The sequence below is a fragment of the Sinocyclocheilus rhinocerous genome, unplaced genomic scaffold, assembly GCF_001515625.1.
Source record: "Sinocyclocheilus rhinocerous isolate Xijiao unplaced genomic scaffold, SAMN03320098_v1.1 scaffold147, whole genome shotgun sequence".
Classification (NCBI taxonomy): domain Eukaryota; kingdom Metazoa; phylum Chordata; class Actinopteri; order Cypriniformes; family Cyprinidae; genus Sinocyclocheilus; species Sinocyclocheilus rhinocerous.
The window spans coordinates 810,479-829,928 of record NW_015651498.1 but is presented as its reverse complement, the minus strand read 5'-3'; the positions used below and the strand labels follow the sequence as shown (position 1 = coordinate 829,928).

At 31.8% G+C, this 19,450-nt stretch overlaps 1 protein-coding gene across 2 annotated transcripts in view; it reads left to right on the top strand.

Annotated features, from left to right (window-relative positions):
- The window catches only part of flnba (filamin B a), a 94,479-nt gene that overhangs the window by 68,232 nt on the left and 6,797 nt on the right, over nucleotides 1-19,450 (top strand). Inside the window, exons 28-40 of one of the 2 annotated variants that reach the window (XM_016518402.1) lie at nucleotides 518-765; nucleotides 2,201-2,284; nucleotides 3,942-4,044; nucleotides 4,470-4,610; nucleotides 7,015-7,143; nucleotides 7,226-7,399; nucleotides 8,898-9,056; nucleotides 9,141-9,344; nucleotides 11,021-11,173; nucleotides 12,223-12,345; nucleotides 15,750-16,016; nucleotides 17,934-18,071; nucleotides 18,159-18,274. In XM_016518402.1, coding sequence (XP_016373888.1) covers nucleotides 518-765; nucleotides 2,201-2,284; nucleotides 3,942-4,044; nucleotides 4,470-4,610; nucleotides 7,015-7,143; nucleotides 7,226-7,399; nucleotides 8,898-9,056; nucleotides 9,141-9,344; nucleotides 11,021-11,173; nucleotides 12,223-12,345; nucleotides 15,750-16,016; nucleotides 17,934-18,071; nucleotides 18,159-18,274 — 2,039 coding nt within the window. The remainder of the gene's footprint in view (nucleotides 1-517; nucleotides 766-2,200; nucleotides 2,285-3,941; nucleotides 4,045-4,469; nucleotides 4,611-7,014; nucleotides 7,144-7,225; nucleotides 7,400-8,897; nucleotides 9,057-9,140; nucleotides 9,345-11,020; nucleotides 11,174-12,222; nucleotides 12,346-15,749; nucleotides 16,017-17,933; nucleotides 18,072-18,158; nucleotides 18,275-19,450) is intronic. The other variant, XM_016518403.1, reaches the window with a different exon arrangement.

Here is a 19,450-nt window from a genome sequence, read left to right as displayed (position 1 = left end):
TTTTTAACATTTTTTATTTTTTTAGACATGAAGCAAATCTTTCTCATTTGTAGGCTGAATAACTATGAAAAAATACATTATTATTTTTTTTTTATGATTCAAACCACATTTATATGTGGTTTGGATTTTCTTTTTGGAAATGCTTTTTAGTTTGAATACAAAGATTAGATTTTAGGTCCTCTTGAGCTTCTAGTATTTTTTTGTAATAGAAGGTCAAAATACTAATTTGTGCTGAATATTACTAATTTATATATTTACAAATCTCGACCAACTTGACCAAACTTAAACAGATAAGTGGGAGAAAAAAACGTATATTCAAAACATGTTCCGCCACAATAACAACTGACCTTAAAATCTGTTAAAAGCTTTTAAATCACAACAATCTCAGATTTCAAAATTGAAAACACACCAAGAGGAAATGTTTCTGTAATGGGAGTGAAATCTCCAAAAACAGTCCTTTAGTAAATGTTCACCGATGCAATCACTCATACACGAGCATCGGATCTGTGTCCTGCAGGACCTGGCATTGGGCCGACCATCGGAATCGGAGAGGAGGTCGGGTTTGTGGTGAACACTAAAGGAGCAGGGAAGGGCAAGGTCTCCTGCATCGTCGTCACTCCAGATGGCACTGAGGTGGAAGCTGAAGTCATCGAGAATGTGGACGGGACCTTTGACATCTTCTACACGGCTCCTAAACTCGGGACCTATGTTATTTACGTGCGCTTTGGAGGGGAGAACATCCCCAGGAGCCCCTTCAAAGTCATGGTGAGAAGCAAACGCTGATAACATCAGCTCTTAAGGAGAACCATATTTGGTTTTTTTTTTTTTTTTTTTAAAGATTAGACTTGAGGTTTTAAGGCGCTGGAATAGATACGGGCTGGTTTGAAAGGTTCAGCGCTTTGTGTCATTATATCCTCATCTGGAGTTCATTGCTTCAGCTCGTATGGGCTCTTCCTGTGTTAAGATGTAGTTTCTTTGCATTATCAAGACAAATGATCGCACTCTTTTCACTAATGTTTTCATATCTCGTGACGTTACGGTAAGGTTTTGATTTAGGCCCGAAACATACACGCAAACGCTTCTAGCAATGCAAGCTCGATTTCATGCATCTTTGATTTCTGACTGTCTCAAAGCGTAATTCATAACACAATTAAAAACATAATGCATTCTCAGAGCTGCACAATAAATTGAAATGGCGATATGGCTGTGATTTAATTAAATACATGCACTGTTTAAGGCAGCTGTAAGTATTAGAATTTAAAAGTTAAATGTTTATCGTAAAATTTAGTTTTTTCTTTAATACTCTATTTTATTTTACAGTAAAATATATTACAGCAGTAATATTCCTTATTTTTTAGTAGTTTTATTATTAATAATAATAAAAAGAAATCATAATGGTAAATAATATTACAAAATTAATAATAATAATAATAATAATAGTAGTAAATTAAACTATTAAACAATAAGAAAGATTACTAGTGTAATATATTTTACTGTAAAAAAATGTACAACAATTTTACAATATAAGGTTAAATTTTTAATATTTACATGTTGTTTATAGCTGTATTATTATTTTATTTACTTTTTGTTTCATTTTCAGTTGGTGCTGTTTGGCAAAAAAAAATTGGGTATTATATATCAATATGATGATTAAATATTATTAGTATTATTATTAATAATAATAAAATTAGTGTAATATATTCTACTGTAAAATTTAAAAAAATCATAAAATATATATTTAGTGTATAGCTGCATTAATTAATTAATTTAGTTTTCATTTTCAATTGCTGCACAATTTGGCCAAAAATGTTGTAATTATATATCAATATGACTATTGAATATTTATTATTATTATTATTTCATAGTCAGATTAATATATTATTACATAATTCTGGGCAAAATTTTATTTTTTATTTATTTTTAATAATTATTTTTAATCACAATCACAGTTTTTAACAGAAACAATCCAAATTGTGCAGCCCTACTCAGGGGCGATAGCAGATGTTTATGTAAACTGTTTGACTTCGTTATAGTTATAATGTTAATCTGTTAGCACAGTAACACATGGAGTTCTGTTACCACCGCAGCAGCAACAACTCATTTCCAACAGGATTGGCCTAATCTGCCGTGTGTGTTTTAGTATGTTTCTTTGTGTTCCTCATGTATCTGAAATTTCATGTCCATACATATCATTTCCCAGGCAACAGATGAAGTTCCCATGATGCAGCAGCAGCAGTCAGTCCAACAGCAAAAGGCAGCACCAGGCGTCGGCTTCCAGCCCTGGGTACAAAGACACGCGTCTCACCCCGTCACCCTTCGCTCTCTTTCAGCCTTTGCACTGAACTCCAGCTTCCAGCCGGTCTCCTCTCTGTCCTGATGTCTTTTCTTGACCTTTTTAACGGCGTTTCTGTTCAGTTCCTCCTCGTTTTTGTCCACTCCAGCATTGTTTTTTGCAGGGAATGAATGGAGTTGTTTCCTCCCTCTCTCTCGTTGATTAGTCTTGAACACGCTCTGGATTTCCCACTAGTGCGCTGCATTGATGACAGAAGCAGAGGGAAACTCTACGCCTGTGTGTTTAGACTGATCTAGTTTTGTTTGGAGCAGACACCGGGTTTAGATTGGTCATTATTAAGACATTAACCTCAGTCTGTGCAGAACTCTCCCGCCCTCATGTAGTTTTGTTCATAAAGTTTAAGAGACGTCATTTCCAAAACCACAAAGCAGATCTGTGAAACGCTTGACACTCTTGGCTTTAAAAATATACACTACTGTTCACAAAAATGTAAGAAATTAATACTTTTATTCCACAAAGGTGCATTCATTTAAGCAAAAGTGACCGTAAAGGCATTTATAATGTTGCAAATGATTTCTGTTTCAAATAAATCCTGTTCTTTTGAACTTTATATTCATCAAAGAATCCTGAAAGATAAAATGTATCACCGTTTCCACAAAAATTCTACATTGATAATAAGAAATGTTTCAAATCAGCATATTAGAATGATTTCTGAAGATCATGTGACACTGAAGACTGGAGTAATGATGCTGAAAATTCAGCTTTGATCACAGAAATAAATTACATTTTACAATATTTTCACATAGAAAGCAATTATTTTAAATTCTAATAATATTTCAAAATTTTACTGTTTTTACTGCGTTTTTAATCAAATAAATGCAGCCTTGGTGAGCAGATGAGACTTCCTTCAAAAGCAGAAATCTTACCAGCCCCAAATCTTTGAGCAGTATTATATGTAAAACCAAAATATAGGTAAAACAGTCAAATGTATTTATATTTAACTATTTTTAGTGATTGTTGTCAGTATTGAATGGTTTATTTATAATTTGGGATGCATTTATAAATTCTGGGGTTGGCTTCTTAGTTAAGGACACTTAGAAGACACTGAAATGAAGCATATTAGAGAGCATAATTGAGCTATTATAGTCCCCTAAAGTGCTGTCTAGTTAGTCAGCTCACTAGGTTTTGATTTGGTACTGATAGAGTAACACACAGTTGTAAGTCTCGTCGTAGTGATTACCTCATTCCCTCCAGGTGAAATGGGGTAAAAGAGAAAGTGTCATTTATCAGTAATGCATCTTCCTGGTGTCGTTTATCTGTCTTAGGTGTCTCAACATGTTTCCTTCTATGCACACTATCATTCTTCTTGTTTCTCAGATGTTTACCATGGTTTCGGGGATTTTTCTCCTCTCTTTGCTTTGTCAGGTGTGCCGGGGGCCGATCTCTGTCTTCCAGCGTTTGGTGTCTAACACACGTTTGTCTTCTGCTGTGGCTGATTCACTGGGCTGTTAATGTCTTTTCTCGTCCACAGCGCTCTGGCTTTCAGAATGGATCGCACAGACTGACTAAATGTGGAATGTTTGACAGGCCGTTGTAACGGATGTGTTTGTAGCGTCCGCTCTCATTTACTCAGATTTCTGCCTCACAGGTTACAGATGGCGCGTATATTCCTGCCAACAGTGTGAACGGGACGGGGTACAGGCCTTTCGATATGGTGATTCCCTTCACCTTTAGGACGGGGGAAATCACAGGTGAGGGATTGCACAAAACCTCTTACGTTAAGAAAACTCTTATTAACTGCGTGTAAGTTTGAGACAAATTAAAGGGTTTTCTTAAATTGAAGGGTTTTGTGAAACCAACAGCACAAAAAAAAAACATATTAGGGTCATATTTTACCCCAAAATTAAAAAGGGGACTATCATTCATTCTATCGTTCTATCTATCGTTCTATCATTCTATCTATCGTTCTGTCTATCTATATATAATTTTTTTTAAACAAAATAATATAATAGTATAATAATAGTAATCATATATTTTTTGGACATGAAATATACTAGACATTTTCCATTCTGTGACATTCACTCATAAGGCATTTCACACTAGAAGTGTTGACCTGTATATCAGCAGTGATATTTGTTCTAAACCATAATCTAAACTCTTAATGTTTGTCTTCCAGGTGAGGTTCACATGCCGTCAGGTAAAACCGCCCAACCGGAGATCATCGACAACAAAGACGGGACCGTCACGGTGAAGTACGCGCCCACAGAGGCTGGACTCCATGAAATGCACATTAAATACAACGGGACACACATCCCAGGTCAGACGCCATCTGTTCATAATACAACATCAAAACTGCTGTTCATTATTATTATTGTTATTATTAAAATATAAACTGTTGACTTCATAAAAACGTATAAATATAATTCAATATATATTTTATTAATTATTATATTTCACCCCAAATCAAAGGGAAAAAATGAATTATTTAAATTGTTTTAAAATTCTAATTTAAATGATTTTAAAAGTATAACTTTGTGGTAGTATACCACATTGCAAATAAATCTTAATAGGCCTAAAAATGTTTAATTTTCTTTTCTTTTTTTTTAGAAAAGAAATTGAAATTTCTCATTACTATATTTACTTTATGAAATAATTAAATTGTTTAAAAGTAAATTAAATTATTTTTAAACTATAACTTTCTGGAAGTATATCACAGTAAAATTAAATTAATTAAAATATATTTAAATTATTTTAAAAGTATAACATTGTGGCCGTATAGCAGAATGCAAAAAAAATCTCAATTAGAATAAAAGGGCTTAATTGTCTATTTTTAGGAAAGAAATATAAATTTCATTTAATTTTGTATACATTTTTTTTCCTTTGGCAGTTTATGAAATATTTAAATTTATTTAAAAGTATCATTTAAATTATTTAAATTATTTTAAGTGTAATTTTCTGGTAGTATAACAATGCAAAAAAGAAAATCCTAATGGTAATAAAAAGGCTTAATTTTCTTTCTTTCTTTTTTTTAGAAAAGAAATAGAAATTTTCATTTAAATGTCCATTTCTTTTCTATACAAAAGTGTTTTTTGTTTGTTTGTTTGTTTTGCTGTTTATGAAATATTTCACACAAAAACAAAATGTCAACATTTGCTCACCTTCAACCCGTATGAGTTTTAGTGTGATTTTGCTGCAATTTTCCATATTATGAAAGCATATGGTGACCTTTTGTTGCACAGCAAAGAGCTTGGACATTCTGCTAAGCATCTCATTTTGTGCTAAAGATAGAAAGTCATATGGGTTCAGAATGACATGAGTAAATGACAGGATTTTTTGTATTTTTCGGTGAACTAACCCCTTAATACTAGCTACTGGAACAAAGGTGCATAAGTGTGCGTGAGAGTGAGCCGTACAGTCTGTGTGATGAATGTGCTGTCAGGATTTGTTTTAAGGCCTTCGGTTCAGTCCCAGAGCTGCATGGGAGCGTTTGGGTGAAGGTTGAGAAGGCTTCACCTTTCAGTAGATTTAGGCTGATTTATTTAGCGTGGTGAAAGATCTCATGGTGACTTCAGCCGTGAGGAATCTGTGAGGAGCTCTTGTGTTGCTGCAGATCCTCATGTAGGTGCTTGTTTTAAGGCTGGAGTTTGGTGTTTTCCAGTCGCTGGACCAGTGCCATCAGAAAGTTCAGTCAATATCACATGAACGTGAGAGTCGAGCCTCATCTGATGGGTTCATTTCTCCATATAAGGCAGGAAGAATGTGTTATAGAGTTGAATCACTCTGTTAGGAGTGCCTACAAGTCTACATGAGGTTATCCAGATTCTGATTAAACGTATTGTTTTGCATGATTTTTCAATACTTTTATTTTATATTTTATTTATTTATTTTTTTACTTTTATTTTACTTTGCATTGTTTTGTTTTATTTTATTTATTTATTTGTAAATGATTTTTTGTTGGTTTCTCATAATAAATAATAATACATTTTATTATTAAAATAATATACAACAATATTGCCCATTATATTTATAACCTGTTCCTTTTTTTCAATTAAATATACATTTTATTGTTTCAGATTTTTTTAATTGGGTTTTCTTATTCGCAAATAAGCAACAAATAAAACATATATATTTGAACCTATAAACAAACAACACAGACAAAGACACACAAAATGAAGGCACGTTTGTTATAAAAAATAATGACAATATATTAATATTATTGTAATTATTCCAGATTTCTCTGTTAATCACACAAAAACTCTCCAGGTAATATTTCATCCCAAAATGAAAGAAAAGAAAAATAGAGAAAAAAGACATGATTTAAATTGTTTAAAAAATATAATTAAAATTATTAAAATTATTATTAAAAGGATAATTTGTATGTTCCTTGTAATCACAGGCCAATTTCATTTTCATTTCCCAAATTTCGCTCTTATTTTCTACATATAATATGTATATTTTCTGTTTGTTGTTTTTATTTTGGGGTGAAATATATCCAGGCATTTCTTTGTGAAGTTCACTCAACTACTGTTAACTTAAAGGAAAAAAGGAGATATGTTGTTTGCACATATGCTTTTGTATAAACAACGTATATGGCATTACCAAAACACCTCTGCGAATAATTTCTAATTCTTAAAACACTCATGTTCAGCACCTGCTTCGCCTCATTCTGTTGCATGTATGTTTCTGTCATTGTATTCAGTGCTTGTTTGTTTTCGTATCAGAGAGTCCTCTGCAGTTCTACGTCAACAGCTCAAACAGTCCTAACGTGACGGCGTACGGCCCGGGTCTGGTCTGTGGGACTGCCAATAAAACCGCCATGTTCACCATCTACACTGAAGATGCGTCTGACGGTGTGTATGAACACGTCATGGCTACGCAGGCCATATAAATAACATTTCTCTGAAAACTGTGTTGTTTTGTGTTTTGCATCAGGCGGCCTTGATTTGGCCATTGAAGGTCCATCCAAGGCTGAGATCAACTGTGTGGACAACAAAGACGGCACTTGCACGGTTTCATACCTGCCCACACTGCCTGGAGATTACAATATACTCGTCAGATACAATGACAAACACATCGCAGGAAGCCCCTTCACCGCCAGGATCACAGGTGAACGGTTCAAAAAGAAAACAGCTGTGACATTTACAGTAATTAAAGCAGCAGCAAGAGCTTTACCGTAAATACAATAGGAACATTTTGGGATTTACGGAATTACCTTAAATTTACAAAACTTACTTCATTAACTGATTTGTAACATTAATACCTTTATAAAATACTGACAGCCATTAAAAAATGCACAACTGGTATGGAGAAAGACACCTGATGAATCAAAGTTCATCACAAGCTGACACAAATACTAATGTATAGAAGATGAACAAATACAAAACACCAGCATGGTAACACACGACACTAAAATAATGCATTAAATATAATTAATCAATTAATTTTAATAATTAATAATAATTTATGCATTTAGCAGACACTTTTATCCAAAGCGACTTACTGGTAAAAAAATATATAGCCTGAATGCACTGTATGTAATATAATATAAATATTACAATAATAATATAATATACAAATATTAATTTATTAATACTAGCTGTAGTTATTATACATTTAATTTATTTTTATTTAATAATAATAATAATTATTATTATTATTATCGTTGTTATTTTATGTTATTTTATTTATTATTATTAATCATGATAATAGCTGTTTTCTTTCTTTCATTCATTCGATAACTATCATATTTTATTTATATATTTATTTAATAATAATTGGTAATTTTATTGAATGATGATAGATATTATTTTTAATAATGTTTATTATTATTATTATTATTATTATTTAATAACAGTTAATTCATGATTAATTACTGATAATAATTTTTTTTAAAGTTACATTTTTAAATGTTATTTTGTTTTTATTTTTGCTTATTATTATTATTATTATTTAATAACAGTTAATCAATGATTATAATAATAAAAATAAGCTATTTTATTGATTAATCTTTCATTCATTCGATAACTTATCATTTTGTGTATAGATTTAATAATTCATTTTATTTAGTAATAATAATAATAATAGCTATTGTTATTTATTTTGTAAAATGTATTTGCTTATTATTATTATTATCATCATCATCATCATCATCATCATCTTCTTTACTAAATACTTACTATACTGTGTGTGTATATATATATATATATATATATATAGAAGATGCACAAATACAAAACACCATTTACTGTTAATTTAACAACAGATGATGTAACACAAAACCCTAATGTACATAACTGATAAGAAAAAGCTAAGAAGTAAACGGTGAAAAACCATCAAATGTGAAGTGTCACACAGGGAATTCTGGGAATGTCATTTTTTTCCCGTTTTTTATTCACTATATATTATAAGATGACTAGTCCTTTTTCACTTCCAAAAGCTGTGCATTAAACAGTGTTTTACTGTAAAATTGCATGAAATTACATGATTACAGTTTTTCTCTGTTTGTAGTAAAGGAACCTACCTTTACGGTGTAGTTATCTAGTTAGTCTACTTGACTTCTCTAGTAAGATCGTGACATTTATTGATCTGTTTTTGGTCTCTTCAGAGGACAATAAGAGGAAGTCCCAGGTCAAGCTGGGCTCCGCTGCAGATTTCTCTCTGGATATCAACGAGACGGATCTCAGTCTGCTCACCGCGAGCATCAAAGCCCCGTCTGGTCGCGACGAGCCCTGTTTGCTCAAGAGGCAGCCCAACAACCACATCGGTAGGTCTGGAGTGTGTGCACTGATTCTTTCTGCGGACTGTGACTTTGGTTTTGATAACACATGGTTGGTCGTTTCCTCTTCAGGCATTTCCTTCATCCCAAGAGAAGTTGGAGAGCACCTGGTGAGCATCAAGAAGAACGGCCGGCACGTTCCTAACAGCCCCATCACCATCATGGTGGTCCAGTCTGAGATCGGAGACTCCAGCAGAGTCAAAGTCTTCGGTCAGGGTCTGGTGGAGGGAAGCACATTCGAGATGGCCGACTTTGTGGTGGACACAAGGGAAGCTGGTGAGAGAAAACAGTTTTATTCTCACATTAAAGGGACAGTCATCCAAAAATGAAAATTCTGGCATCATTTACTCATCCTCACATTGTTCCAAACCTCTATGAGTTTCTTTCTTCTGTTGAACGAAACGGAGTATATTTTGAAGAATGTTGGTAACCAAACAGTTGACGGTAGCCATTGACTTTCATAGTATAGAAAAAAGTACTATGGAAGTCAATGGCTACCGTCAGCTAATGACAGAATTTTCTTTTTCTTTCTTTCTTTCTTTCTTCTTATTATTTTAATAATAATAGCTACTATTATCGTTGTCATCATCATCATATTTTTATTTATACATTTAATTTTGACAATTATTAATTATTTTATTTTAATAATCATCATCATCATATATATATTAATTTTAATAATAGTTAATAGTTGTAATAAATTTTAATAATGGCTATTATCGTCGATGTCATCTTTTTAAGTTATATAATTCCTTTATTTTAATAGTCATCATCAACGTAATAGCTATGGTTATTAATTATTTGTTTACTAATTAATTTAATAATAATAGCTATTATTATTATAATCATCATTATCATAATCATCATCTTTTTTATTTATATATTTAATTATAACAATTATTGATCTTTTAATTTAATAATATAATAATCATCATCATAATAATAGCTAATATTATTATTATTTGTTTAATTAATTTGTTTAACTATTGTTGTTGGTATATTTGTTATACATTTAATTATTGTTTTATTATTATGAATTATTAGATGTGTTTAATAACTATTGTTTGTTTGATTAATTATCTTTAAGTTATATTGTTAATAACAACAACACACAATAGCAATCAGTAATATCTAATTTATTTAAAAAATAATATATTTTATTTAATTTAATTTTAATAATTTATTTTAGTGTTTATTATTATTATTTCATTTATTTAATACAAATAATTTTATTTCAAAATATTATAATTATTGTTGTTGTTGTTGTTTCTTTATATTTTTCTTTCTTTCTGAGTCCCACCTCAAAACATATCTAGACAATCAAATATCATAGTTTTGAGAGTTTTGAGAGTTTTCATGAGTTAAGTAACCAAGCAACCAGAACTTTACTGCTCTGCTACTGCAGATCAACTTCTTTCCCAAAAGCAGATGATATAAATGTTTCCCACACATAAGAGGCTTGATTTGAGCTTATAACCATAACGTTACAGAATGTGGGTGCTTCCTCTCACATCTCTTCCTTTATAACAAAGATATTCATGTTAAATGTAGAAAATGACTTCTGTTCAGAGCAGGTGTTTCTTCCTAACCGAGCTACATAAGCACTGAATAAACCACGTCTGCCAAACGTCTGGCCCTTAATGATGTTTTCTCAAGCTCTCAAATCCACTTCATTGCTAAGAATATAATCCAAACAGGTTGTGCAGAGCAGCTCAAAGCTGGAAATGAGAAAGAAAAAACTGGTAATTGGTACCACAGCGGCAAATTATTTCCAACTTACCCAAAGAACTTGAAATATTTATACAATTAGTCCTTAATATATATCACTCACTTTTAAACTTGTCATAATTGGTCTTGTTGGATCAAGACTGCATTCATTTCTCATGCATTCAGGTAGCATTTCTATTAACGTTAGTAGTATGATGCATCTAATCTCATAACGGTCTTCGTAGGTTATGGCGGTTTGGCGCTGTCCATCGAGGGTCCCAGTAAGGTGGACATACAGACAGAGGACATGGAGGACGGCACTTGTGGCGTCTCATATTGTCCTTCTGAGCCGGGCACATACATCGTGTCCATCAGATTTGCAGAAGAGCACGTCCCAGGTAAGAGATGATGCTGCTCAAAGCATCATTCAAACCTTATATATAATTTATAATGTGCTCCAAATAAGGTGTAATTTGACCTGTTTATAGATTATTTGGCAGTATTCAAAATGGAGTATTAAGCGTGATATTAGTCATTTTCTAGCGCAAGTGACTATATTCTTCAAAAGAGACCAAACTGTTCAAAAAAATTGCTTCACACTAGATGTGAATTTTATTTTGTTCTATTTTTTTTTAATCTATCATTTAATTATTTTATGAGTCATTTTACCTTTTGGCTCAAATAAATTAATTTATTGTAATAAATGAAACAATCCTATTTTATTTTTTATGTTTTTTTTTCTTTCTGCACAAATAAATGAATCCTTTTTTTTTAATAAATTAAACAAAGATACTACTTGAAGGTTGATGGATGATAGATTTTTTTTCATTTATTTTTAAATAATTCTTTAATCATTGTATTTTTCTTTGTCAAGTAAATAAACAAAATTTTTTATATTTACATTTATTTACACCTTATATATATATATATATATATACATACAGGTGTAATTTGACCCGTTTACAGATTATTTGAATTTTATATGATGACAGTAAAAACACTTTTATTTTACAAAATTCTACAAAAGATTTTTATTTAGAATAAATGCTGTTCTTTTGAACTTTCTATTCATCAAAGAATCCTGAAAAATAAAATGTATTGCAGTTTCCACATAAATATGAACCAGCAAAAACTGTTTTCATCATTGATAATAACAAATGTTTCTTAAGAAGCATATCAGCATATTATACTGATTTCTGAAGATCATGTGACACTGAAGACTGGAGTAATGATGCTGAAAATGCAGTTTTGATCACAGAAATAAATTACATTTTAAAAATATTCACAAAAAGGAAACACTTATTTTGAATTGTAATAATAATTCACAATTTTACAGTTTTTTACTGTATTCCTTGATCAAATAAATGCACGCTTGATGAGCAGAAGAGATTTCTAGTTTGCTTATTCCTGTCACTGTGTGACTTTTATTGCACCTCTGTGTTCACAGGAAGTCCGTTCAGCGTGAAAGTGAGCGGAGAAGGTCGTATCCGCGAGAGCATCACTCGCCGTCAGAAAGCCGCTTCCGTCGCTAGTGTTGGAAGTGTTTGTGATCTCAACCTGAAGATCCCAGGTATGAAAGTTCCTCAGATCACGTCAATGAAGATGTCAAGCGCACGTCTGTCCTCATTCAGGTTCCTGTTAAAATCCAATCCAGTTTTAATGTAGATTAGGCGTGAATTATTTACCATTTCATCCACTTTGTCAGAAGGCTTGGTTTATTGGCTTGTTTAACACACTGTAGCTCAGTCTCCGACAGGAACGCCAACCAAAAAGCACAAAACAACTGAACGTGCGGTTGTTCTGCTGGCTCACATCATGTGTTAAAGCATCGAGTCTCCGTACTTGAGCAAAAACACATGGCTCTGTGAAACAAGACGATATATGCAGGCCGTGCTGAAGGCATTGAAGTGTCTGCTTTGATTTTCCATCAGTCACGTTAGCGGTACGTGATGCTAACACGCGTCTCGCGCTGACGGAAACGCTGCCTCATTCATGTGAAGTGTGTTACTTGGCGGTCGAGGCGGTTTGCTAAATCTGCACTTCCAGTATGAGTGTTGGCGTAGTCTGAAATGTCTTTTTGTGTGAGAGAGGGCCGTTTTCTCCTCATTTCGCTTGAATAGTAATGCTAACAAGCACAAACAGTGTTTAAAAAGATGATGTTAGTCATTTTCTAGCTCAAGTGACAATATTCAATATTCAAAAAAAAAAATTTAATGTAAAATTGTTTCACATTAGATGTGAATTTTATTTATTTATTGAGAATTTATTTTACCTTTTGGCAGAAATAAATTCATTTATTGTAATAAACAATCCTATTTAAATTTTTTACATAGATGTTCTTTTCTTTTGGCACAAATAATTATTATTTTTTAAATTAAACAATCTAGTACGATTCTACTTGAAGGTTAGATGTAAATTTGCCCTGTGAATTTTCTTTTTTATTATTATTATTATTTTTTAATATTTTAATATTTTTAATAATTTTATTTTATCTTTGGACTAAATAAATTAGTCAATTGTAATAAGTCATATATATATATACGCACACACACACACACACACACACACACATATATATATATATATATATATACACACATATATACATTTTAATTAATTAATCCAATAAGATACTATATGAGAGTTAGGTGGATATTTGATAGATGTGAATGCCAATTGTAAAATTTTTAATTATAGTTTTATTCTATAATTTTTTTAAATCATATTTTGCCTTTCATACATATTTTTTCAAGCAAATACATAAACCAATGAAATATTTATATATTAGATATGCTGTATTACAATAACTTTATTATAAACAGTATCATTATCATGTTTTAAGATATATTTTTAAATCACAGTTTTAGAAAATGACAACTTGGCCATTATATTTCACATTAGAGAATGCAAATTTTGTCATGTCAGCCTCGCGCCACTCTTGGTGTGAACAGGCCTTTAGTTGACCAGTAAAAACTAAACCTGGATCATGTAGACTGCTTCCATATGTGGTTTTTGAGACTTGTTCTGGTTAATGAGGCCACGCTGTAATGGAGGGTTAGCAGTGATCTAATACAGGCCACACAAACCGTCACTTCATCCCATATTCACCTGACCGACTCTGAGCTCATATATTGAAAGACATACAGACAAATATCAGACATGCTTCCTCTACACTCTATTATCTTTTTCCCCACTTTTCAGTTTTTCTCACCTGATGCACTGCTTGTTCTGTCCTTTCTCTTTCCTCACTTGTTTCTGTCTTCTTTCTTGTCTTTTCTGCGTCTGGGACTATCAGTGACCTGGTTTCTTCTGGCTTTGGCTCGTGAGTTGCTCTCACGCGGCATCTATCGCTCCCACTGCACTATTCGGCTCGGGGTCAAAGGTCAGAGCAGCTCAGGGTGGACCCGCTTCACCGTGGGCCGAGTGAGGGTGACCAGGATTGGCACGGCACCCGTGAGAAGGCCCTGCGGAGGGCTGGAGGGTGCGTTTTAAACACGCCGCATGTGGACCACGAGGTTGGCAGAACGCGCTTGCTTTTGATATACGTCTGTTTGTGTTTGCATGAACCAGAGCTGCTTTTTTGCTCATTACAACTCCATAAAAATGGTGAATTATTTGTTTATTATTTATTATCCTATTATCCCCTAAAATAACTAAAAATAAACTAAAACAAAAGGGGGAAAAAACTAGACGAATAAAAATCACAAAAACAAAATTACTAAAACTTCAACTAAAAGAAAAAAACAACAAAAAAAAACCGATCTATTTGAAATTTTAAATATTTTAATGTAATTTTCAGGGGGGAAAAAAAAGTAAAAAAAAAAAATATATATATATATTACAAAAACACAACAAAATTACTAAATCTTAGTAATTAAAGTTGTGATTAAAATTACTTCACATTGTAATTTTAATATTTTGTCATTTTATTTCTAGTTAAAAAGAGGGGAAAACATCTTTACATCTTCGTTGCTCATTACACCATGTGTTTTAAAAAATATCTGACAATATAAATAAAAACAACAAAAGCAAAATTACAAAAATTTCAACTAAAATGAGTGAGAACAATACATGAAAATAAAATCTATAATTTAAATTTCATCTTTTTGTGATTAAAATTACTTCACATTGTAATTTTAATATTTTGTCATTTTATTTCTAGTTAAAAAGAGGGGAAAACATCTTTACATCTTCATTGCTCATTACACCATGTGTTTTAAAAAATATCTGACAATATAAATAAAAACAACAAAAGCAAAATTACAAAAATTTCAACTAAAATTAGTGAACAAATTACATGAAAATAAAATCTAATTTAAATTTCATCTTTTGCTCATTACACCATGTATTCCTTAAAAAACAAACTAATAAAAAATACAAAAAACACAACAAAATTACTATAAATTTAAATAAAATTAAAGTGAAAGCAGAAAATATAAAAATAAAATCTAATTCAGATTTTAAATTTAATAGTTAAATATAATTTTATTTAAATAGAAAAAAACTGGAAAATATCTTAACTTCATCTTTTTTGCTTGTTACACAGTGCATTCTTTAAAAATTACAAAAACAAATTACCAAAACAAAATTACTAAAACTTTAACTAAAAATAAAGTGAAAACAGAAAATAAATAAATAAATAAATTCAAAATATTAACTGAAATTATAATAGTATAGCAATGATACTAAATTAGCTCTTCTTCCGTTGAATACAAAAAGATGTTTAGCCGAATGTTCACGCTGCTTTCAGTCTTTTGTGTTGCATGGTAGAAAGTCAGTCATACAGGTTCGGAGCAACATGAAGGTGAGTAAATAATGACTGTCCTTTTAATAAAACCCGAACACTGTAAGTTTCATCTCTGTATGTTGCTTGCAAAACCTTGAGAAAGCGCAGACGTCAGACCAGCTGAGAGCCGTTCCTGCATCTCTTCTGTCAGCTCCCACAAGAGTCCTTCTGCTCTCTGTTCTCCCCAGGAATCGACCTCCAGGACGTCTCGGCGCAGGTCAGCAGCCCGTCGGGAGCCACGGAAGCGGCTGAGATGGTGGCGGTGGGAAATCACACCTACTGCGTGCGCTTCGTACCTCACGAGATGGGCGTTCACACGGTGAGCGTGCAGTACCGCGGGCAGCACGTGCCGGGAAGCCCCTTCCAGTTCACCGTCGGCCCGCTGGGAGAAGGAGGAGCCCGTAAGGTGCGAGCGGGGGGTCCGGGTCTGGAGAAGGCCGAGACGGGTGTGCCAGGTATGAACACTGATTAAATTAAGTTTTTAAGTACTTCCTGCAATTATTTTATTTATTTATTTTATTTAATTATTTTAATTTTAAATTTATTCTAAAATTCTAGTTGAAGAAAAAAAAAAAGTGGGAAAGGTTGGAAAATATGGTGTGACGGTGGTGTAACAGTTAGCTTATTTTGGTAGTATTTCTTGTACTGCCTTTACATAAATACATTACGTAAATGTAACCCTGGAGCACAAAACCAGTCATAAGGATCAATTTTTCTGAATAAATAAGCTTTCCATTAATGTATGGTTTGTTAGGATCTGACAATATTTGGCTGAGATACAACTATTTGAAAATCTGGAATTAATAAAAAAAAATCAAAATATTGATAAAATGGCCTTTAAAGTTATCCAAATGAAGTTCTTAGCAATGCATATTACTAATCAAAAATTAAGTTTTGATATATTTACAGTGGGAAATTTACAAAATATTTTCATGGAACATGATCTTCACTTAATATCCTAATGATTTTTGGCATAAAAAAAATTACAATAATTTTGACCCATACAATGTATTTTTGGCTATTGCTACAAATATACCCCAGCGACTTAAGACTGGTTTTGTGCTCAAGGGTCACAAATGTAAAATAAATGAATGTTTTAATGTACAGTAATTTTAGTGTAAAAATGCAAAAAACAAAAACATTTTCTGTTTATTTTAATATTTTAGTTAAATTTTTATTTTAGTTGGAAAAAGTGGAAAATATCTTTAAATGTCATCTTAAAGAAAGAACCTTTTTTGCTCATTACATGTTCTTTACCATGATTTTTGTAAAGAAATGTTCAATTATTTACTCATCTACATGACTTGGTTTCTTCCACTGAACACAAAAGATATGTTTAGAAGTCATGATAAAATGCTAATTATATTTTATACATTCTAAAAAGATTATAAAACTTTATAAATTTGGTTGTATTTGTTGTACTGCCTTTGTGCATTAAAATATTAAAATAAATGTAAAATTTTATTAAAATAGTTATTTAAATTTAAAATGCAGAAAATATATTTTTTCATTTTAATTTTTTGTTACATTTTCGTTTTAGTTAAAAGTGAAAAATCTCTTCCATTTATTTTTTGTTGTACTGCCTTTGTGCATTAAAATATTAAAATAAATGTAAAATTGTATTAAAATAGTTATTTAAATTTAAAATGCAGAAAATATCTTTTTTCATTTAAAATTTTTTTAAATTTTCGTTTTAGTTAAAAGTGAAAAATCTCTTCCATTTATTTTAATATTTTAATCTAATCTTCATTTTAGTAAAAATAAAAATTAATTAAAAAAAATGGAAACAGTCATCTTGGGGGAAAAAAAGCTTTTTATGCTCATTACACCATATTATTTACCATCATTTGCATAAAGAAATGTTCAATTATTTACTCACCAAAATGGTGATATGTTAATTAAAATTATTGTACAATTTTCTATATTATGTTAGTATGCCTACATTATGTTGTACTTCCTGTAATTGAATTTTATATTGATTGTAATACATTTAATTTTAATTTTTAAAAAATCGTAAATAAGGTGGAAATCTTTAAATGTCATCTAGGCATAAAGAAATGTTTAATTATTTGCTTACCTGAATTATTTTTTTTCTTCTTAAGATGTAAAACATTATAGAAAGGTTATAAAGTTGTATTTTTATGGTAGTATTTGTTGTACTGCCTGTCATTTAATTTTGAATTTATTTTAATATTTTAATTTAATTTAGTAAAAACAAGAAAAATGTTTGGAAACATATTCAAATGTCATCTCGAAAAGACTTAATTTTTTTAAGGCTTATGCAAGTACAATGCATTTTGACCATCTTTGTGACATTGAACTGTATAGAGCTCCTTTAAACACACGTTGGTCTCATTCTTGTGCTCTTGTAGCGGAGTTTAATGTGTGGACGCGCGAGGCGGGCGCCGGCGGTCTGTCCATCGCTCTTGAAGGTCCCAGTCGTGCAGAAATCTCCTTTGAGGAAAGGAAGGACGGATCCTGCGGCGTCTCCTATGTAGCTCAAGAACCTGGTATAAACGCACACACGAGCTTTCCGTCCTGCTCAGTTTGGAAAACTGTGTTTACCCAAGCAACCTCAATCTTAAATCTCTCTGCAGGCGACTACGAAGTGTCTATAAAGTTCAACGACGAGCACATTCCTGACAGCCCTTACCTGGTGCCCGTTCACGCTCCTGTGGACGACGCTCGGAGACTCACTGTTACCAGTCTTCAGGTGAGACATGAGGAAACATCGACACAGACGCGTGTCCGCAGCTATTCAGTCCTCAGACTAGCAACAATGGGAAAACAGTTAAATTAAATAAGTAAATAATATTTAAATATATTAATATGGAAGTTTGTATGTAATGACACAAATACTTTCCCTTTTTCAACTAAATAAAACATCACCAAGGCTGCATTTATTTAATCACAAATACAGTAAAAACAGTAAAACTGTGAAATAATATTACTATTTAAAATAGCTGTTTTCTATGTCAGTATATTGTAAAATGTAATTTATTTCTGTGATGAAAAGCTGAATTTCCAGCATCATTACTCCAGTCTTCAGTGTCACATGATCTTCAGAAATCATTCTAATATGCTGATTTGCTGCTCGAGAAACATTTCTGATTATTATCAGTGTTCGGAACAGATTATTTACACTACTTGATTTATGTATAAGCAGCTTTGGCACAGATTTCTCTCGTGATCGTGTCTTTGAATAGCTGTCGGACATCAGTCGTCTTTGTGTGGCTGTTCTGGTGTTTCTCTTGTGTTTCATTTAAAGGCTTTTAACAGAACCCACTCTTGTAAAGCTCACAGTAGGATCAGTTAAAGCAGAGAGAGGAAGACGCTAGAAACCTCCATCCAACCCTGTCCCATCATTCTCTGTAGTTTAGCAAACCCTGGAGTCCTCATCTTCTCTCTTGTCAAATGTTGGCGTCTCTCTCTCAGCTTTAGCTGATCTTAGGTGAGCTCAGGTGAGATCACCAACATCTGAATGTGTAATGATTCTTTCTTTATTTAGCTTTTTATTGAAAAATAAGCATTTTATTTATTATTATTTTATGATTATGCCATTTGATGCACTTTTTAAACATTTAAAACCATATAATGATATAATTCATATTAAATTTGAATTAATTCGTAATTAAAAATATACACATTGTATACTTGTACTGTCTGGGGTCACTAAGATTTTTTTTTTTTTTAAGAAATTAATACTTTTATTCAGCAAGGATGCATTAAATTGATCAGAAGTGACAGTAGAGACATTTCTAATGTTACAAAAGATTTCCATTTCAAATAAATGCTGTTCTTTTGAACTTTCTATTCATCAAAGAATCCTGAAAAACAAAAATCACAGTTTCCACAAAAATATGAAGCAGCACAACTGTTTTCATCATTG